This window comes from Esox lucius, chromosome 23 (genome assembly GCF_011004845.1).
Source record: "Esox lucius isolate fEsoLuc1 chromosome 23, fEsoLuc1.pri, whole genome shotgun sequence".
NCBI classification, from domain to species: domain Eukaryota; kingdom Metazoa; phylum Chordata; class Actinopteri; order Esociformes; family Esocidae; genus Esox; species Esox lucius.
The window spans coordinates 12,424,337-12,446,376 of record NC_047591.1 but is presented as its reverse complement, the minus strand read 5'-3'; the positions used below and the strand labels follow the sequence as shown (position 1 = coordinate 12,446,376).

The 22,040-nt window shown below is 43.8% G+C and overlaps 2 protein-coding genes across 5 annotated transcripts in view; both read right to left on the bottom strand.

Annotated features, from left to right (window-relative positions):
• Nucleotides 1–15,706, bottom strand: part of LOC105020281 (transmembrane and coiled-coil domain protein 3) — a 29,478-nt gene extending 13,772 nt beyond the window's left edge. For 2 of the 4 annotated variants that reach the window (XM_010887170.5, XM_020042989.3), the window contains exon 1: nucleotides 6,941–8,509. In XM_010887170.5, coding sequence (XP_010885472.2) covers nucleotides 6,941–7,015 — 75 coding nt within the window. In that variant the 5' untranslated portion in view covers nucleotides 7,016–8,509. Of the gene's footprint in view, nucleotides 1–6,940; nucleotides 8,510–14,882; nucleotides 15,108–15,212 lie in introns of those variants that run through there. The other 2 variants (XM_010887172.5, XM_010887173.5) reach the window with 2 other exon arrangements.
• Nucleotides 15,707–17,841: 2,135 nt separating this feature from the next.
• ndufa12 (NADH:ubiquinone oxidoreductase subunit A12) lies at nucleotides 17,842–21,457 on the bottom strand. The gene is made up of 4 exons (XM_010887169.4): nucleotides 21,327–21,457; nucleotides 20,915–20,997; nucleotides 19,464–19,551; nucleotides 17,842–18,147 (listed from the first exon to the last, which is right to left on the bottom strand). Exons 1-4 carry the CDS (start codon nucleotides 21,413–21,415, stop codon nucleotides 17,973–17,975), a joined length of 435 nt encoding a protein of 144 aa, XP_010885471.1. The 5' UTR covers nucleotides 21,416–21,457; the 3' UTR covers nucleotides 17,842–17,972.
• Nucleotides 21,458–22,040: the final 583 nt, after the last annotated feature.

Here is a 22,040-nt window from a genome sequence, read left to right as displayed (position 1 = left end):
GAGAAAAAAAAAAACAGATCGATTCAGATTAAATAAAGATTTCATGGTAAACACTACAAAAAATCTGTAATTTCACAAGGGGTTCACATTCAAGCAGCATTATACACACAGAGACAGTGTAACAGCTGCATCCCACACGCCATCCTCACAGATCAGAGCACATCGTACTGGAGAGCACATACAGTCACAGGACGCACATGGCACGCATCCACATCTAAAATGTGTCAATGGAACAAATGGTCAGCTCATTGATCTGGGTTACTCACTCTAGCACGCACGCACAGACGGACGCGGCACTTCTTGTTAGAGACCCTTCAGTGAAGTGCCGTGCGCATGGTAGTGTGTGTGCGTTCAACAGGCAGCGAACAAGCTGTGTTTGTGTGTTTCATCAATAGGCTGCAGGCACCCGCAATGACGTGGACATCACGCGCAGTCAGTGGGCGTGTTTCACACGCTTCCAGGGACTGGTGTTTGTAATACACTGGCCAGAACTAGGAGTCATTATTAATATTAATCATCACATTACCTTCTACAGGGAGACAGATATATGTTTCCTAAAGACTGAAAAAAAGATCCTGTCACTTATAAACCTATTCATGTCAAGTCAGCTCTATGATCTAGAAAATCCCAGAGACGTGTGTGTATATAATCCAAGTCGCTGGAGCTCACTATACCCAGCTTATCAGTTGGTTTGTCAGTGAGTGTCTGTTCTTAGTTGGTTTATCCTATCCAAGGGGTGGGATTAGCATTTTGTCAACAGGCAACCACTTAAAAACTTGAATTTAGTAGATGGAAACCATATTTGCTTTAGCCTGTAGGTCTGTCTGCACTTCAGAGTCTCTTACTTCAGCCTGTCCACTCTCTGCGTAACACCTCCTTCCAGTGGAGGTGGCGCTACGCGCCCAGTGGAGGTGGCGCTACGCGCCCAGTGGAGGTGGCGCTACGTGCCCAGTGGTCGTGGCGCTACGCGCCCAGTGGAGGTGGCGCTACGCGCCCAGTGGAGGTGGCGCTACGCGCCCAGTGGAGGTGGCGCTACGCGCCCAGTGGAGGTGGTGCTACGCGCCCAGTGGTCGTGGCGCTACGCGCCCAGTGGTCGTGGCGCTACGCGCCCAGTGGTCGTGGCGCTACGCGCCCAGTGGAGGTGGCGCTACGCGCCCAGTGGAGGTGGCGCTACGCGCCCAGTGGTTGTGGCGCTACGTGCCCAGTGGTTGTGGCGCTACGTGCCCAGTGGTTGTGGCGCTACACGCCCAGTGGAGGTGGCGCTACACGCCCAGGGGTGGTGGTGGTGGCGCTACGTTCCCAGTTGTGGAGGTGGCGCTACGCGCCCAGTGGAGGTGGCGCTACGCGCCCAGTGGTTGTGGCGCTACGTGCCCAGTGGTTGTGGCGCTACGTGCCCAGTGGTTGTGGCGCTACACGCCCAGTGGAGGTGGCGCTACACGCCCAGGGGTGGTGGTGGTGGCGCTACGTTCCCAGTTGTGGAGGTGGCGCTACGCGCCCAGTGGTCGTGGCGCTACGCGCCCAGTGGTCGTGGCGCTACGCGCCCAGTGGAGGTGGCGCTACACGCCCAGTGGTTGTGGCGCTACGTGCCCAGTGGTCGTGGCGCTACACGCCCAGTGGAGGTGGTGCTGCGCGCCCAGTGGTTGTGGCGCTACGTGCCCAGTGGTCGTGGCGCTACACGCCCAGTGGAGGTGGCGCTACACGCCCAGTGGAGGTGGCGCTACACGCCCAGTGGAGGTGGCGCTACACGCCCAGTGGAGGTGGCGCTACACGCCCAGTGGAGGTGGCGCTACGTTCCCAGTTGTGGTGGTGGCGCTACATGCTCAGTGTAAAATATTGAACGGAAATAACGGAGTAAAAACAATGCAAGACTCCCTGACTAATTTCTAATTAATAAGGCCCCAAAACCCTAAACAAACCTGTAATCCAAACAGATCGATAAAGAATTGAAAGCCTGTTTGCAGTAAATCAATACTCCATTTTAGAAGGACCGGCCAAGAGGGGCAGATGTAGCACCAAGCTGACCACCACAGGATGCATCCTGGACGGTTCTGGCAGCTGACCAGTAGCTGGAAAGACCAATTGGCAATTTAAATTGATCAGATTTGCCCAGGTATGATGAGGCATCGTTGGCACAGAGTTTATTGTCCCTTAGCGCTCTACCAACTCCCTAAGGTGGAGTTAACGGAGGCGGTCAGGTGAGTAAGCATGTGCTCACTTGTTGACCCAGTGATTACCTGGTCAGTTTCTAACTACAGAAACCAGATTTGAACAATTTCGTCTTTCATGCGCATTTTGAGGTGGAACAACCCAGGGTTAATGAACTGCAGATGCAAGGCCAGTCATGCCCTCACCTAAAATTAACCCAGCCTGGGCAGTTGGCACTTCTAACAGTAGCTGATGGGATTAATAAAGCTGAGATTTTTTTTTTTTATTACATTTGGCCAGAGATACAAAACAGAAAACTCATAACCAAATACAGTCTCTGGGACCACCAATCTGCTGCATCTTGGTTATCCAAGGAGGTGCCCGTGTGGTCACCATATACCATGGAGGTAAAAACAGAGACACCCGTCCCAATCAATTCCCAATTCCTGGGCCATAAAGCCAGGAATTATTCTGGGTGAGACAGAAACGGCAAACACGGCTGCTAGATACACACAAAGAAAGGATAACGAGAGAGAGAGAGAGAGAGAGGCTTTAGAGATTTGTTTTGAGTATATGCCTTTGAGTATCATTTACGCACAGAGACATCAGCGAGGTGCAGAGATGACAGTGGGGAATGATGTGAATGGGGAGCATAGCAAGAGAGATATTGAAGGCAAAAGTCTGTAAAAGATTGAGGGGTGGGCAGTAGGGTGAGAGATGTGTTTGTTGCCCAGACAACAGTGTGGAATGACAGCATAGCTAGGCTATACTTCACCATAATGGCCAATGTCTCAAAGCCTAAGGACCTATCATTCAATACACTGTGGCAGTTACTCTCTCCCCTTCCCCTTCTTGACCCTCCCTCTCACACAAAGCTAATGTCATTGATTTGTGGAAATTGAATATTGGAAAGTAGCAAGACAGCTGTGTGCTCGGACTAAGGAGAAACATGATGTCTAATACAAAGCCCTAGGAAACAAATGCAACGTAATGACAACTCCAGCACCTGTTGCCTTGAAGCAGCCTGATTTACATACCCATTTTAGGTTTTAAATATGTGGACTGTATTGGTACATGGATATTCATTTTACAGGGAATTCTCATTAGATCCCACAATTGCACTATTTGTCCTACTGGGTAAGTCAAGTAACATAATTACGTGCTGCTTGCAACTTGAGCAAGAACGCAATAATGGATTTGGAAATTAATGTGTTTCTGTGCCAATATAAATAACAATGTATCAAAATATGAGCCCAGTCAAAGCCTTAAATGAACACATCTCGATTTCCTACTGAGCTAATGAATAAATAATACATTTACTAGAGGTTTCAGAGATTACCCTCAGCTAGACCTTTTAATCAAGTGAAGGCATTTGAAACAGCAGAAATCTATGAATATTTCAGACTTGACTGTAGATGTTTTAACAGAAATTGCAGTAACTATTCTGAAATTGTTGCTGTCTGCAATTGGCCATGAGGAAAAAAAAAGATCCTGCCACCAAAAATGATGTATAATGTTAAATGAGGAAGATCCAACATGTTTTTCTATTTGTAAAATAGTACAAATTATTTTATCAGGTACAAGTAATGTAAATGTTATATACAACTCTGGAAATAATTAAAACACTACTGCACCTTTTACTTTCCTTTCCAAAAAAGTCGAAAAGGAAGGTTTTGAGTGAGAGACCAATGCAAATGTAACGCTTCTGTTCCTCACTCAAAACCTTCCTTTTCAACTTTTTTGGAAAGGAAAGAAAAAGGTGCAGTGGTCTCTTCATTTTTTACGGAGCTGTATATTTACATTTCTGGTAAATGGAAAGATGCCCATACATACATGCACATCCATATAGACTGCGCACACTCGCATGCACACACACCACACACACACAAATTCCTTTTATCCATGTGTTGAGTTGGGATTGGCCCTCAGGCAGTAAAATTCCTGTATTTACCTGAGTGGAGCATGCTGGGAAAAACAGACTTCCGAAGACTTTGCAGAGGAAAATTTACAGTTCACAGAAAGGGCTAAACACTCTTACAGAACATTAGGTTTTTGCTTATGTAAAGACTGAAATCAAGATAAATCATGTAGGACCTTTTTCACCTTTCAAGGTGACCTTTTTCAACCTTGAAACAAGCTGCAGTATATTGAAGTGAAAAGGTGATGGATCATTTGTGTAAAAATCAATAATTGCATTGGTTGTATGTGCAAAACCTTTTAAAATTAGGGTTGTAACAGTGTTCAGATGTAACCAGGAGTTACAAGCTACAAAAGGTGTAAACATGTGTGACATGTCTTGATTACAGCCATTATATAAGCAAAAGCTGCATTTTCAAAAAAGGTGTGTAGACTAAGGATATTCATGGTATTTCTCACTCTATGCAACTCTTCCTCATGTGGCACTCAGATTCCATGCAGATTACACAGGCGTACACTGAAGAACCACACCTTACAGGTTTAAGATGACCTTTCTTAGTAATGAGTACTAAAGACGGACGGACTATTCTGGCACTAACGACCCCAAACTCACTCAGGCAATATACTCATCACATACTACACCAATATGTCAATCAACAAACTCCAACTTTAATAACTCCCTACCACACCGCACACACCCCTCAGTCAGTCCATCTGTCCAAATACTATACCCGCATCTCTGTTGGGTTTGAAAGCTGTAGCTCTCTCTAAAATCACTTTATATTCAGTGAAACGGTCCATGAATATGTATGAATGAGGTGGCCGGGCAGAGACAGCTGAGGAAGAGGAACACACTTTCTATGACAGATGCAAACCGGACACAAAGTGACTGTTATTAACCAGTAATAACAGCAACATAAGGATTGATATTCCATAATGTCAATGCCAGGTTGCAGATGTTGAATCCAGGCCACTATCCTTCCAACTGCAAAACATGTAATGAAAATATGGGCCATATGTAGTAGGGAGGGGCAGAGACAGTGAGGTTAAGTCCCTCTCATCTTTCTGTTCTGCCGTCGGTTCCAGACCAGACCGGCTCTCCCGTTCCGGGCACAAGGACAGCCCGCCGGTCTCCAGCCACACTAATGAATCAATGAAAGTACGAATGGATCCTGGTAGTCCAAGGCTGCTTTCCGTTCCAGCTCGCTACTGTACTCGAGCAAGCGGACCAATGTGTTTGGAATATCCCACTGCACACCCTGACCTCCATCGACTCGCCTCGATGTGCATCATAAAGTGCTGAATCTAAAGACCTATGTCTGAATAACAGTTAGATCTGGTCCAACTCAAGGTGTCATGAAAACGACAGCCAACACCATCGTTAACAAATATATTTTCAAATGATGTAGCAGAAGGTCGAGGGTTTGCAGACCTCGATAGACGAGCTCACACTCCTGCTTGCCTCATTACTCAACGATCAGAGAAGGCTGTATACAATAATCAGCAAGGGGGATTTCTGATGTTTTAAATGATTATGTTTACGTTGATTATTCTATCAATGAAATGCAACATCTTTTTAGGTTTCTGTGCCAGTGCACGACAACCATTTTAAGCAAAAGATAGGTCAAAATGCATACGACTTGGAATGTTCAACATCATTGCGTTTTACATGTTTAGCACCAAAACCAAATGAGTGTATGTACGTGAACAGACAACCTGGGCTTCAAAGAAATCTATCACATCAAAAATTGCCCCGGTGTCCAATTCCACCGTCCCAAAGGAAAAATTAAATCTCCCAAAATTTTTGTTTTGCAAATGATAAAGTACGATAATCAGAGTCACAGTAAAATTTAAAGGCCGACGTGGTCGACATTACGCACCGGGGTTCGATGAAATGGACTTCAGGGCTAGCGCACACGTCGTAAGTAGCATGATATAGACAGTTATACATATCCCCTAACTGGACCATGTTGTTGGTTTGTTCAAGAACTGCTGTCTCTATTTTGCCGTTCAATTCACATTTCAGAGAAAGCAACAGATGTCAAAACAAACACCAGAAACAAATAAACAAGTGCGTAGGACACCTGCATGGGAATGACCACTAATTAGGGTTTAGGGACCACGTCCATTTTCTCACGACAAAAACCTCTGGTTTAGCGTGCAACCTTACTACAGTAAATGTAATATATTTTGTGTTGCTGCACAAACATTTGTAGGACAATGTGAATGAGGCTACAGCTGGCTATAAGGAAACACCAGTAGCACGCCGAGCAAATCCGTGCCTGACTGGTTTGTAACAGGCTGTGACAACCAATCATTCGGACACTGAGTGTATAAAACATCCAGCAAAAGAAAAAGCTAGACTTATTCAGTGTTTCAAAGAGGTAAAATAACAATTAACAAGCACCTGATTGCTACATGGTAAAGTCAGCTAGAATATTTTAAAATACGAACATTACATTAGATTCCTTAACAAGCCCAATAATATATTTCTTATTAAGCTATTGTAAACCAAATAATTAGACCCCACGGCTTGACTTTACGATGCATGCAATACAGAAGCTGTGCAGAGTAACGGACCTAGCTAGCTAATAGTTTGATATACAGTACAGTAGCGGTTAGACAGAACGAATTGCATAGACAACTGTTGTAGCTACTCCAGCTAACAAGAAGACGATAGCTAAGCCGATGCTGAACACAGTCATCATATGAAAGCACAACATAGCGTTTATGTCAAACGTAGCTACACTGTTTTAGCTTGCTCGCTCGACAGTGTCAGATACAGATAGTTACATAGAACACAAGTGAACGTTAATGCACGTACGGCACCCAAGTGTCTGTAATTTTGCTGAAGTGAGAAGCAGGACGGTATATTTACCATTTCGCCACAGATGTTATCGTATATCTCTACTTCTGATAAACTTTTATCCACAGTGACATCGACGCGGGGCATAGTCCCGCAGTTTGGTCCGTGAATCTGGACTTGGACGTTGCCATTCAAAGTCAAACTTGCAAACTGTCCATCGTGTTCATGCTGCCCTGGTTCCAGAGCTGTCTCACTCACCACCTCTGTATACCGCGGTAAAAAATAAATGAAATACAACTCACTACTGGAGAGGGGGTGGGTTTCTGCCTGATTAATATATTCATTATTGTCGTGACCTCAAAATAAATCTACATGACATGCTTACGTAGTTCACGCCTTACTATTATCGAACAACTTCAAATATCATTGGCCTACACACAAATCTTTTGTTCGTAGGTTTTATTTTGTATATGTTGAAATAAACAACCACCAAAAATAAGTAGGCTAATAAGATCAAGCATGGTAATGGATAGAATAAGCTAAGGCATCAAACGCATTTGACCATATTGCTGGCCACCTTGCGATTTGATATTTACATATAGCAAGTTGCCAACACCGGACCACAATACACAGCTTCTGAAAACGTCACTTAAACAGTTTCCACAGCCTTGTGCCCTTTGGCCTTTACGCTCAGTTATCAAGCATTGCATTGCTCCCCCGTCGGTGAACATATCACCCATGTAATTCTACCAACTCAGTAAGGAAACTCAAAAATATGCCGGGATGATTTACCAGTCGGGTGTATGGATAGCATTTGTTTTTAGAAAAAAAAAAAACATCTACCTAAGATTCGATGCAACTGTTCATGCAGCTGTCTGGGATTAGGAATTGAGACTACTACAATGTAGGCTATTGGGTGAGGTAGTGAATGACAAAAAAGTTATTTATTCTCACTGTAATTCAAATTTCATCGGACATAATATGTTTGTCAGCGATAAGGGAAGTCGGGAAGTAACATTAAAATGTAGAGCGTTTCTTTATCATGATAAACCAAGTAGCCTTGTTATAAGCATGGCACCCATTGGAAGAGATCGTGGATACCTGCCATTGTCTCCCAGGATAATCGTCCCCATCAATAATTAAATAAGAAAATCTCGTTATGTCATCAATTTTTAAAGACAGTTGGAACCTCACTGTTCTGCTGTTTAGCCAGTTAGTCAGCAACACAGTGTTTGTCTGTGAAGTGTTATTTTAATGTCCATCACACAAAAAGTCATAACAGGGTCATATCCAGACAACTTCACCATACTCCTTCAACTTATTTTTTTGGTTTGGAAACAGACTTCCCGTCCTTTGATTAGCGCATTTGACTAATACATTTCTAGTCCATTACCTCTCTATGTAGGCCTATTGATTAATTAAATGTGTTTTATAATGAGGAATGGAATGTTAATTCGGCTGCATTGATTGGGCTTGCAGCGTGTGCCCAGAGAGAAGAGCTGTACAACAAACGTGAACAAGACAGAGGTAAAAACATACAAACAAGACTGACAGAGGGAAAAACCTACAAACAAGACTGACAGAAGCGAAAACACACAAGAGTGACAGAAAGGAAAACACACAAACAAGACTGACAGAAAGGAAAACACACAAACAAGGCTGACAGAAAGGAACACACACATACAAAACTGACAGAAAGGAAAACACACAAACAAGACTGACAAAAAGGAAAACACACAAACAAGACTGACAGAAAGGAAAACACCCAAGAGTGACAGAAAAGAAAACACACAAACAAGACTGACAGAAAGGAAAACACACAAACAAGGCTGACAGAATGGAACACACACAAACAAAACTGACAGAAAGGAAAACACACAAAGAAGACTGACAGCGGGGAAAGGACATAAAAAACTGAGAGAAGGAAAAGCACTTGCATATACACACAGCTCATTAAGCCCAGTTTGATCTCACTAATCAGAACTTCCTCAGCGAAGAAAGTCTAATATAGCTATTACACCAGTATCAACAGCTAAAACAATATGCTTTATTCCCTCGTGTGCTTCCGTTGTCAGACTGAGGTCTTATCCCCATCCAAATTGCTGCACTGTTTGCTCATTACAAATACAAACACACCGTCTCAGTAACATATTATCTTAATTTCTCTGGTGGTCTGTGTCACTGGTTAGCCCTGTTCCTTTGAGTTTGGAATTCAATTACGACGAACAAATCCAGCTTTATATTGACTTTGCACAGGGGCTTTTGGTTTTTCCATTTTCTGTCCCCCCTATCTGTTTCGGACACATAAAGAAGCATGTAAAAAATGAAAAGGGGCTATAGTTCATCTGGTGTATGTGTCAATATTGTTTATCTCAGCGCTGCCATTGTCTTGTTTCCCCCGATGACGCTTGTGTTTGTTCTAATCTTCCTGCACCACTTCCTGTCTCTCTCCCAGACGTCTCAGCAATCTGACCTCTGTCTTCCCATGTGGTTCCGCAATAGAATGCTGAAGTGGAGTTCTGAAATGTTGTTGTATAGCTCTAGGATGTTTAGGTGGGATTCGAAGTTTGTACCAAGTCCAAATCATTGTCCACAGAGGCCGATAGCCTTCTGTCCATTGTTAAATAACTACACCATCCCTGAGGCACACAAAGCCCAAATACAACCATATCCACATTTCACAACCAACACAGCACCAGAAGCCATCCCCTATTCATTTCAATGTGTTCAAAGTTTGATACTAAAAAGTACGTAAGCCAACAGTCTAACATTTTAGAAAACAGTTGTAAGTGTGCATATGCATTTTGGACTAAGATAAGAACATAAGGGTCCTATTGATTTGGCTAGCGGTGTTTTCATAGCTGACCTCAAAGCCACACTCTCAGCACAATAGTGTGTGTGTGGGCGAGCGTACGTGCGTGCGTTTGTGTGTGTGTGAGAAAGACAAGGACATTACATTCGAGAAAGACTGCCATGAGGAACACTGGACCTTCTTCCTGTCTGATTCAGAAAGTTGCCTGGGCCGGGTAAGGACAAACACTGTCTGTGTCTCTGTCTCACACAAGCATTCATGCATGCAAACACACACACACACACACACACAGGGTACATTTGTACATAGTCTGATCAGCTGTGCTGTGGTGGGCATAATCTGATCTGATTGGACAGATCCCTTTATGTATGGAACAGAAAGTGTGAATCTGTGTTCCGTTTCAGTCCTGAGTGTAGACAATGTTCCCTAATCTGTGAGCTATCGCGATGCAGCAAATGTGGACACTCAGTCAGGAAAAGATTCTGTGAAGCGTACACGTAGCAATTGGCTTAGTAATTGGGGAAATGCGACTCAGTTGTTTTTTGGGGATTATCTAATTCCACATCGTAGTTCAGTCCAGAAGAAAAAACCCTCCCCCTTCTTTGGATGAGAAACTGTGTGTCTGTGAGAATATAAAACCAGCATCTTTTTCTGATGCTTCTCTCTACCCTTTTTGGCCATTTTCCAGGCCGTCATTGTCAGCTAATGGCCTTACAAAGTCTCTCCCTCCCTCTCTTCCCCCATGTCTCATAACACATCTGACATTTGTTCTAGCTGTAGTGCTTCCTCACCACTAATGTCTGCTGATTATAGACTCCGTGACACACGCACGTACGCACACGCAGGTTTTTTTTCTTTTTCTGAGAGCCGGTGAGCCCATGTTAAACTGTCCCTCCTCGACGGTCTTGAAACAGACAGCCACTGTGTTGCTGACAACAGGACCGCTGCAGTGGACTGGGCAGCACCTGGGGAGACAAGCGAGGGCAGAGGGCTCATCCATCGTCTCTCTACCCTCCAATCCAGGGCTTACTTGGAAGCAGTTCTCCTTTCCAGACGGACATCACACCACTGGGGGGAAAAAACACAGGGGGGGGGGGGGGGCAGTATTCAACCTCAGCTGTAAATCTAACTGGACTGTGGGACAATGTTGTTTAAAAAGAAAGAAAGGGGCTCTTACCAGAGCTATATATCCAATTAACCACATATTCAACCATGCATGCTTCTGGGGTAATAAAGCCCTCAACCCCTAGCACAAAGGAAACGTAGGGACCGGCGAAGATTCTTCTAACTTTTCACTGGATGGAAAATGTGGTCAAGCTAGCTTTTTACATTAATGGTAGCTACTATTGACATTATACCTTGCCACTAGGCACTAAGCAAGAGTAGCTATTATGCTGGCTAACGCCAACTTGTTCATTAAGCTTAACATTGTATACATTGAGCCCCCAATGAACAGCAACAATTTCTATAAAAATACATTCCTTCTCATCCCTGAAATAAACCATAACATCAGTTAGTGAATACAAATTATGTTGTTGGCAGTGTCACATGAAAAAATAAACTGGTTCTGTTCGTTGCCTTGGTGCTGCCAAGGCTCAATGTTAATTTCATTGCGTGGTATAATGTCCCAATGCTGGCATACTGGTGTACCAGAAACTTAACAGTAATTACTTCACCATCATCAGCGCCTTGCATACTTGCAGTTTGTAGTAAAATAATGTGAATTGAGCCAGTAACAAAGACAGTACTTCGCTAATGGTGACCTCTGACCTGTAGATGTTTGAAAGCTCACACAGCCCATTGGCTAGTTTCCAATAGGACACTGAGGCTGAAGATGCTTTTAGATAGAGACCTGATAGGTCACTGCCTCAGTGAGGGGTCCAAAATGACCCAGAACACAAACCTTTCATGTAAGCCTAAGAACTGAACACAGACCCGGAGTGTTGTAAGGTCTATTTTAAAAGGGTTTATTGACTGGTAGGGAGCTGTGAAGGGAAAAGCCAGTAGGATTAGAGAGCGGTAGAGCAAGAGAAAGGCCGCTGTAAGAGAAGCATGGACGATAATAACAGACTGACGCATTCTGCCTGGCGTCACATCACTCACCTGTCGGCGGGCGGAAGCTGGTTGCTAACACGCGCACTCACAATGGAGAAGAAGATTAAGGGGAAAAAACCAGACGTATTCAAGATAAGATAAATTTCATTTTCACTCAATGAAATAAGACCATGTAGTCTGTAGCAGAGGGGTGTTGCCATCCGCTCATTACAGGATAAATGTCACATAAGAGAGCAGCAAAACAGGCCAAGGCCTTGTAACTAAGGCAACGGGTTACTTAGGCATTACCATTGCATCTAATGTCTTCAGGTAAGAGTTAAAGGACAACTATTCTTCCTGTACACTTAAAGTGGTCATGTATTAAAACACAAATGGTTAGGTGCTTTCTGACAGACTAAGTATGGCAATATGACGCAGGACTGGTTCATTCTCTGTTTGGCTTTGGTCGGGCTCTAAGACAGATCTTTGGCAGGAAAGAGACTGTTCCATTTACAACTGTCTTTAGCTGTCATGAGGGAGGTAAGAAGATAATTAATGAGTGGAAGGTATCATGCCGAGACAATTAAAGGAAATAAGCTATTGATCCTTATCTGCAGTGTTTGTTTAAAATTGTGAGATTAGAAGGGTTTATCGGGATTACGTTTCAGTTAATTCCCTTCACGTGTGTTAATTCAGGGTCCCAGATTGATGCAGACTGCCACGCAGTAAAACCGCGTCATTGTGGCCAGGAGATTGAACCCAGGTCGGGGCATACCCACAGTGCCGGAGGGTCCCCCAGGGTGGATGGATGTCTCAGAGGGTGGCGTCGTCCTGAGGTACTCCTCCTAGGAGGCTGAGCATCTGCAAGCTCAACCCTTTCTCCCAAAATACAACCTTGAATGTTATGTGTTCACATCTGTGACCACTGAGACACGCCAAGCCATCTGTGCCAACGGCCCCGCGACGTGCTCCCCTGTGTCAAACCAATAATGGCTGCCAGGGGTGTTGGGAAATTAGTGTCCGTGTGTGTTTGTCGGTGCCTGCATGCCTGCTCTCCACCTGATGACCGAATTGCAGAGAAACTGGAATCAGAGTACGTCTCCAGGAGAAGAAAGAAAACCTTGTTCCCATGGTGACACATCATGACGGACATATTCCTGAGTGTTTTCATCAACCCCGAAATTAGGGAGTGATTGGGGTGACTTCTATGACCAGGTTGGGAAGGGAAAGGGGGTACAGTTTGATTGGGCAAGGGTAAGACGCCTTAGTAATGGATGGACCAGATAGGCTTGAAAGAACTCTCCCCAGATGAAGCCAATACGTACAGCAGGGGTCGAGGAAAGTAAAGACGGTCAATCTGTGATTCAGCTGCTGGCGGGGGTTGTTAGAGCACGCCGGCTACGTCGCATAATGCCACAGGATGGCCGTGCCCCGTGCCCCCTCCCCCATCGTGTGTGTTTCTCTGTCTGTCTGTCTGTCTGTCTGTGTGTGTGTGTGTGTGTGTGTGTCTGTGCGCGCATTGTGTGGACCGATCACTAGCTGTTTACCCAACACTTCCATTAAGAAATCACTAAGCTATTACATGCTATTTCACAGAGGCACAAACGCAACACACGCTGAAATAAGACCATGTAGTCTGTAGCAGAGGGATTTTGCCATCCGCTCATTACAGGATAAATGTCACATAAGAGAGCAGCAAAACAGGCCATGGCCTTGTAACTAAGGCAACGGGTTACTTAGGCATTACCATGGTGTCTAATGTCTTCAGGTAAGAGTTTAAGGACAACGATTCTTTCTGTACACTTAAAGTGGTCATGTATTAGAACACAACAGCATCAGTGAATGAACACAAATTGTTGTGTTTGAGAAACATTTTGGGACCAAAATGTGCTGCTATAATTTTTTTTGGTTAACTTTAACCTAACCCAACATAAACCTCTAAACTTCAATGCTTAACATCAACCTAAACAGCAATTTTTGCCTAAACATCAATACAAACCTTATCTTAAGTAAGGACTTTCAAAATGTATTGCACGATTTTCCATGGCTTACACTATTTGCGTGGACTTCTGGTTGCCATAGCAAATGAATTACTAAATGACTGGATTTAACACACTAGCAGACTCACCGTCCATACTGGCTGACCCCCCTGGCCGTGGTGTGCAAAAAGACACTTTTCCACTTCCCATAATATACCTGGTACATTGTGAAACAGGACAGACACAAGCATCAAAATCCCTTTCACTATGAACTTAACGTAGCCCCAACGTTGCCCTGACGTACAAGTGATAGCAGCATGGCCTGGGCCATGAGCCCTCAGTAGATCAACAGTAAACAACTATTGCAGACAAACAGCGTGCCAGACTCCGCGGCATCACTGACCGAGAGGCCAGTTTTGCTGGTTATGTTACATAACAATGGGTTTTCACACACACAAAACAATGTCAGCAAAGTAACCACAAAACCCTAAGCCAGCAACTCACAAACAGGAGCCAGGAACATGACGTAATTCTAACCCAGGGAAATACAACTAATGTTATTGTATCGGGACCTTCGTGGTGGTGGAGAGAGAACGGAAGAACTCAGGAGACCAACACAGCCGCAATAAGTTACAACACAGAATGTACTATAGTCAACTGGAGGCAGAACACATAGGTAGATATAGAGAGGTGGGGAGTAAAAAACTGATTTACGATGGGGTGTCCACATAACAGAAAGCACATATTTTATCTATGACTGATACAGGGAAATACATTCCTCTGGAATTTGGCAAGCAGCATGCGGCAACTACACACGCGCACGCAGGCAAGATGCAACCCGTCTGACACAATAGCAAACTGTCAAACAAAACCAAACAAAACCCTAACCCTGCTCAGCTCCTTCTGTAGTACACTAATGTCTGCTGTGTTTACCTGGAAATATAAGTACTGGATATGTCTCAATCAGCAACACGTTTCTGTTGTAATATAGGCGATAAAACCCACTCACAGCTTTTCAAGTGATGAGGTACAGGTCAAAGTCTGCCTGTAAATGGCAGCTGATGTCAGGTCCCTACTGTAGATGGGAATATGTTACAGACAGCAGTGCCTTGAGACTTTAAATTACACGCATGCACACGCACACACGCACGCACACACACACACGCACACACACACACACGACCCCTACCTCGGTGACATGAATGAGTGGGATGGTGCTGAAGTGCTTCCTCATCTCTCTTCGTCCTCAGGGTTAAGAACCAGTGTGTGTGAAATCAAAGTTCATTTCTGCGACCTTCCAAAGACACTCGAATTTTCATCAAAAAGCTGGCAGCCTTTTACAGGAACAGCCACTGGGGAGATGTGTGTGTCTCGTGTGCGATTTCCCTCTAGCTCTGGTGAAAGTCCTTCCTTCCTGTCAGTGGAGATAAAGATGTGACATCACAAGGCCCGTACTCCCCAAACCGACTCCTTAAGCAGCCGTGGATATACTGCAACGTACACACACACAGAGACACACCTACATCTGCAGTCGCCCCGTTTCCTTGTTCTCGTCCCGTCTTGTCCGGAGGTGCAGTCAGCATTCTCTTCTGCCCTGTTCCTGACTTCCTAAGACGACGGGACTCACTCCCTTATAAGGCAGTAACCGGTCCCAGCCTGAAGTCTCTGATTCTTATCACGTCCTCCTTGGCCAGCCTGGGCACGCTTCACCACGGCAATCACTCAATCATACATTACCTTTGGAGCCAATAAGGTGTCAGCAGGCAGAACAGCAAGCCCTTCGTCCCCGCAGGTCATCTTTGTTTTGCCCCACTAAGTTTTGGGTAAAATCTATTTATTGGGGTGGATTTCTGGTGAAGAAACAAGAAAATGAATAATCCTCGGCAAAACATGTTTACTTTTTAGGAAATATGTTCCAAAGTATCCAGATTAATAAGAAAAAGGGACATTATGTGGTCATGCCATCAAGGTATGAAACTAGTCTTTTTCATATACAGTAAAAGTTAGGAGCGTGTATTTACATGTTTGTTCCCTCTCCCAAACATATTTAAACACACGCTCCTCACTATCATTCAGCTGAGCCCACTGGTCTGCAACAACCATACAGACAATGTGCGTCTCAGATCCCTTTAAGAGAGGAGAGACAGGGGAACAGAATTAAACTGGGCCAGATGTATTTTATAGCACTGTAATCTAAAAACATCCCATCTCACAACCTGTCTGACCCATTGAACAAGCTCCAGTATTGGGAGCACGCCTGTCTGTCCAGGAACAGTACACAGGTCTCCATAACATGTCCAGAGGAACATGAATGACCACTGGACATGAGGAAGAGAGAACACCAGGAGGATGGAGGGCATGTGGAAATGAGGAAAGCATGGAGCTGAAGCAGAGGGAGACGAATGGAAAGAGACAGAAATGCATATTGTTCAGAGGGCCCAGAATAAGGGCAGGCAGGCAGGGTGTACCTGCTCTAACATCAACCCGGTTGTCCCCCCTGGTACCCAGCTGGCATGAAAACCAACTCAGCTGCCACGTCACGATACTGCCTGACTCAGTTTAACACACACACACACACACATACACACAAAAGATTGAGAGTGAGATGAGCGTTATGAGTCTCATTTTAGCCTAATAAATAAGAAGCCATTTTACTACATAGACACAAATGCTGAGTCAGAGCAAAATAATTGGCGAGAAAGATACCATAAACACATGGCAAGTGAAACCAACCAACCAAAACTCATCTTACATTTCTTTCCTATCAGCCATAAGCCTCCTACAGTAATGATTTACACCTTCATCACATAACCCTTCTTGGCAAGGTAATAAATCTCAGCATCAAAATTTTAGGAAATGTTTCTGCTCTACTTCCTCTTGTTCCCCCATCTCAGTTTCTGTGTGACTGGCTTTCAGATGAAAGAGATCCCATTCTAGTCACATAAACCTGGATAAATTGTAGCATCTGGAACTGCTGACAGGTGGCAATGTTATTGGACACCAACAAAGAGCTTCTCATCACATGCCATTTTCCTGCTCAAAGGCCAAGAGATCGCCAATTTAATTTCACTGTTTCAATACAGCCGAAGTGCCATCAGTCTCCCATGGGGGAAAAGATCATGGGAAAAGGCAACCCCTAGTGGATAGATCAGCAATTACAGGTTCCCGAGCGAACCTGTAATTGGTAGAAAGACATGTCCTTATTCTGATAGCTTTTGAAAATGCATCTATCCGTTGAAGAAACCACTGATCTAACAAATAGTATGGCGGTTATTAATTAGGGTTGAGCCTATACAGTGATGTAATATCAGTGAGCGGACATTACAAATGACTCAAGCAGCCTCAGACACAGACTGTTCACTGACCTCCTCGTTCTCGTCCTCTTCTCTGACCCCAAGGGCAAACAACGTTGACGGCGTGAACCTTCTCATTTAACAGTCCAAACTCCTGGAAGCCAAGTCCGTATTAGCACACCGCTAAATCCTAAAGAACCAATGGACGTCCTTACTAAAGTACCGAACAGGGTACAGTAGAGTACCTATTAGGCAGATAAGTAGATCAGCCGCACATTGATTCCAGGGCTATGGTAAAAGATCTCCCATACACGGTTTGACTACCTTTGCTGTACAAAGCATGATCGCGGAACTATCTGCCAAACCACAGATTGGACCTGGATTGAGGAACCCTCGTCTCAAATATTGCAAATGGCTATGAAAAAAATATTATTTCAGCCATCAGAATTGGCCTCAAGAGAGAAGACTCAACTCACCTCTGAATCTGCTGCTGTAGAGTCCCCCCTGGGGGAGAGGATAGGGGGCTGGTGCTGGAGCCAGAACCATTGGTCTGCCTGGCTGGTATCTCACTGCCCACAAACACATAATCTGATAGCCAGTAAGGACAGGCACGCTCCTAATACCTCAGTGTGAAATACTGCAGCCGTTTCTCAGCTCAATATAATCCTGCGGTCGGCAAGTTGTGAAAATACAACCCCCTAGTCCATCTGACTAACTAGAAACAGACGCAGAATGTCTCTAGAAAAAAAGAAAAACTAACATAACCAACACCCACATGTCTAAGTGCTGGAGAGCTGTCATTAGTGAAATAACTTACAGACCAGTTAGAGACCAAGAGTCAGCCATCACCACAAGACCCATTTAGATTGGATTTTATTTAGAAGCCAAGATGTTCGGTAGAGCACTCACACACAGGACAATCACACATCATTTACATAAACGTCTACGGGTCAGAGGTTGAAGATCAGGTGGTGACATAGCAGGGGTCACTGAACCTTGGGCGGCACCCACTCGTGGATCTTCTTGCGGGTGGTGGAGTAGGGCACATACGCCTGGGCCGAGCCACTCACGTTGAACTGGTGGACCTCCGCCAGAAACTTCTTGGGTGTAGGGGGGTGTGTGGTAGGGGGGTCATCGGTCATACAGTGAAGCCAGCGATGCCTGAGGACCAGATGAAAGACTGGGCGTTAGCTTCAGATACTCATTCAAAATCAACAGGCAGGTTCATCCGCAGGACGTTCATAAACAGCCAAAAGATCTTTAAAGACGCACAACGGCGGCTTCTGAAATACTCCGTTTGAAAAACAATGTCCACAGCAAACAAAGGTTCTATCTGAGAATTTCAGGGAGTCGGTCTGATTTTCAGATGTGACGTCAACGGCAATGCACATGCTTGTGAAAACAGAGTATAGGTCGTCTGCATGCAGCTGGAAGATGCCCTCTGGCACTTGTGCAGCTACTGACTAGCGTTAGCACAATAACTGAAATACTAGAGTAATAACTGCCGGACTTCCCATCTTTGCGCTAACTCTAGTTAGCAGGTAAAACCATTATTCAACTGACTTTATAATGAGTTCATGGGACTCTGGGGAGGCATATATAGAATCCCCTTCATTCACCAAGCATGTTCACACATACTCAGAATTTGACTTTAATTGTGCTGTTGGTTGAAGACAATATAGCTAAGATTAAGGAAATAAAACATGGATTTACAGTTCATGTAAACATTAAGAGTCATAATATATCTTGAAGGGTGATGAGGTTTAGCACGGCTATTTACTTAACAGTTTGGAAGTGATCTGAATTAGTGATCATAGTTGTATTGATCTCTCTGAGACAGATGGGCAGTTCCTGGGGAAAACAGCACAAACGGTTCAGGTGGTGGGTATTTTTGGGTCAGATTGACCTGCACTGCTTGTCTGCCCCCTAGAGACGATTTTTTGGAACTTCGGGTGACCAAGCGCAAGGGGTCGACAAACATCCACCTGATGTTATGGGAAGTCAACAAACCATAACCATTTAACAGATCCTGTCAAAAGAACAGCGGAACACTGATACTCAGGGGGGAACGTTGAGGCGTGTTTCTACAGTTGTCTGTGTTAAGTCCCTGGATATGACTGTACCAGGTCACCAGCTGCTCATCCTTTCCAAGTGAATGCCATCAGCAGTGAGACCAACATGAGTGTCATCATCCAACTTTAATAGTTTGACAGGTGCATTGTTGGAGGTTCAGTCACTCGGGTAGAGTGAGTTGAGAAAGGGCATGGGAACATCCTTACAGCGCTACAGCGCTCAGTGCTAAAGAGTTTGAAATCCTCATGCCCATCTGTATGTGTTGTCTCCTGCGGGTAAGGAAGTCAGTCATCCATCGACAGATTGAGTTGGACAGATTCAGGACACGCCCCAGATGCAATATCCTTGCATTTGTCTTTGGGCTGTCAAAGTGCAGGAGGTAATGTAAGAAGTAGTGGAAATACCATTCAGCAGGCACCATGCTGCCATCCACATCCCACATGGTATTCTTTCCATTCATCTCTGTGGTGTAGATGACCCAGCGATGACGACCTGACGGGGAAAAGGAAGATAAGTTATTCCACAGCTCTATCGGGGGCTATAGCCACGTCACAAATCAGCCCTCTCAAGCATTTTAGTATTTAAAAAATTTGACCTTCAGAAGTCATGAAAATCAACTATTTTCTTAAGCCCAATAAGACTCAATAAGATGTAGGACACCCGGCCATAGAGTGGGGTTACAACACCAATTTGGTGCTGGGAGACTGAATGGACATGATTTAAGATGGACCAATTCAATATTTTCTATATATCTTGCGCATTCTATGGCAGGCACAGTGAACATATATTGACTTGAAATAATATATTTTTGGTCATTTATAAACTAATTCTGGAGGTTCTCTATTAGTATTGTTTTGTATTGCTATTTTACATGAACGTCTGTGGGGAGTGGCATTTGTTATACCCCAAAATGTGCCGGTCTGATGTATATCCAGAGTAACAAGGAAACCACAGCACAGTTCGAAGGACATGAACGCTATCCTGGAATTTGACAAAATGCACCAGGATGTTCGATTGACAGAGGAGTCAGAAATAGAACTTCTGTGACAAGGGCCCTGTATATCTGGTGAAAACTAAGCACTGCATTCCACATTAAGCAGCAGATACAGAATGACAAGCATGGTGTTGGGGGTGGGGTGATGTGCCACATCTGGACAACCTGCGATCATGTAGGGAACCATGAATTGAAATTTGTACCAAAGAATGTCAGGCCAAACCTCTAAAAAGATAAGTGCAGCTAGGTTCATGCAGCAAGAAATGTATCCTAAAACACACAAGGAAGTCCACATCAAAATGAATGAATTTTAAGATATGAATATCCTAATCAAAGTCCAGACCTACACCCCATTGAGATTATGTGACAGGACCTGAAACATGCAGTCCAGACTCAAAAACCTACAAGTATCATTAGGTTAAAAACATTTACCATGGAGGAGTGGGCCAAAATCAGGATCAACATTTTGGGATTGTTCATACCAGTTCCCTGTGATCTAATGTTTTGTGTGGTTGAAGATCTGATAACATTCAGTGTACAAAATACAGTATGATGGTGTGCTTTTTTTTCACATAATTTACATAGAGCAGGCTTGTAAGTGTGTTTCATTTTTACATTTTCACAATGGATAAAAAGCCTGAAGTCCAACAAGTTTCAATTCTACCAAAATAATCTCTGGTTTAACATATTTTAGAGGTGGTGAACTCAAAAACAAACATCTATTTTATAACACACTCCCAATTGGTTTACTACACACAATCAGAAACCAACCTCAAATGAAAAATATTACATTGGATAAATTAAAGGAATAAATTGCTATTCTTAATATGAGTGCTAAGATTTAGGCTACTTGAACCTTACCAAAAAAGTAGCGTTTGTCCTCGAAGTACTTGTTTCCATATTTGTCCACGCCAATCAGTGCTCCCGTCTTTACATCATTTGCCCTTTAACACATCATCACAAGTCCTTACTTACAGTACAGTCAGTTGCTACATACAGTGCTAACTAGCCACACTAACTACTGTGTCTACTTTATATTTGCCTGAATTAACAAACATCAAGTAGCCTTAAACATGTTTAAAATTAATGCATTATTAAATGGTGAATGGACTTTGCAACAGAGTATATTTACAACGGTAAACATTTTTCGAACGCTCAGTGCAAGTTGCCTGTCTACCTGGGTGGACATACTGTTATTTATCTCAAACCAAATCCTTTGAAAGTAACGACAATCACCTCTACATGACATCGTACAGATACACACTATACTGACCTGAATAACTGAACAAAAAGGCCTTTCACACCACCGTGACCTCCCAACTGTCCCAAAGCCCTTCTAAATACATGCAAGTACTCCGCCATTTTTGGCCAAAACTGATTTTGGTGACGGACGCTGTTCTACACGAAAATACTTTCGTGCTATTATGGTCCCCGGCCAAACGTTCCGCCTATTGCTTCGAGACCAACAGAAGCATATTCAGATCTGCTCCTCGAAGTTAGTTCCACTCCATTTTTCTTTTGTTTTGGAAGTAGATCTGTCTACGTTTACTGCCACATAAATAACATGACACTTGATAGGCAAATGTCATAGAGCCCCTATACACCAGAATGGAGCGATTTGGCAGCCAACTTACCTCGGACCAGTATAAACCAACTACAATAGAAACACATGTATTTATGTCCTATGATAATAATTAACTGGGATTTTAGATTATAATATATGTATTTCATATACATACAAATAATATAAATGCATATAATTGAAGAAATTATATGCATTATTGAAAGAAGCTAGCTAACTGAATTTGGTACGCTAAAGGAGGGCTGAAATAGCAGTAGCCGCAGGACACCTTTTAATGAACAAAAGCTATGCAACATTGCCATCTGCTGAATATATACACTAAAAACGTTATTTGATAAAAAAAAAATATATATATATATATATTACACGTAAGCTGGGTGCAACATGATTTTATTATTCACTGTA

Excerpts from the sequence above, each read along its gene's own strand:
- ndufa12 (XM_010887169.4), bottom strand. The coding sequence starts at position 21,415 with ATGGCGGAGTACTTGCATGTATTTAGAAGGGCTTTGGGACAGTTGGGA. Across the intron at positions 20,998-21,326 it reads CTTTTTGTTCAGTTATTCAG|GGCAAATGATGTAAAGACGG; the intron begins GTCAGTATAGTG and ends GATGTGTTAAAG. Across the intron at positions 18,148-19,463 it reads AGCATGGTGCCTGCTGAATG|GCATCGCTGGCTTCACTGTA; the intron begins GTATTTCCACTA and ends TCTGGTCCTCAG.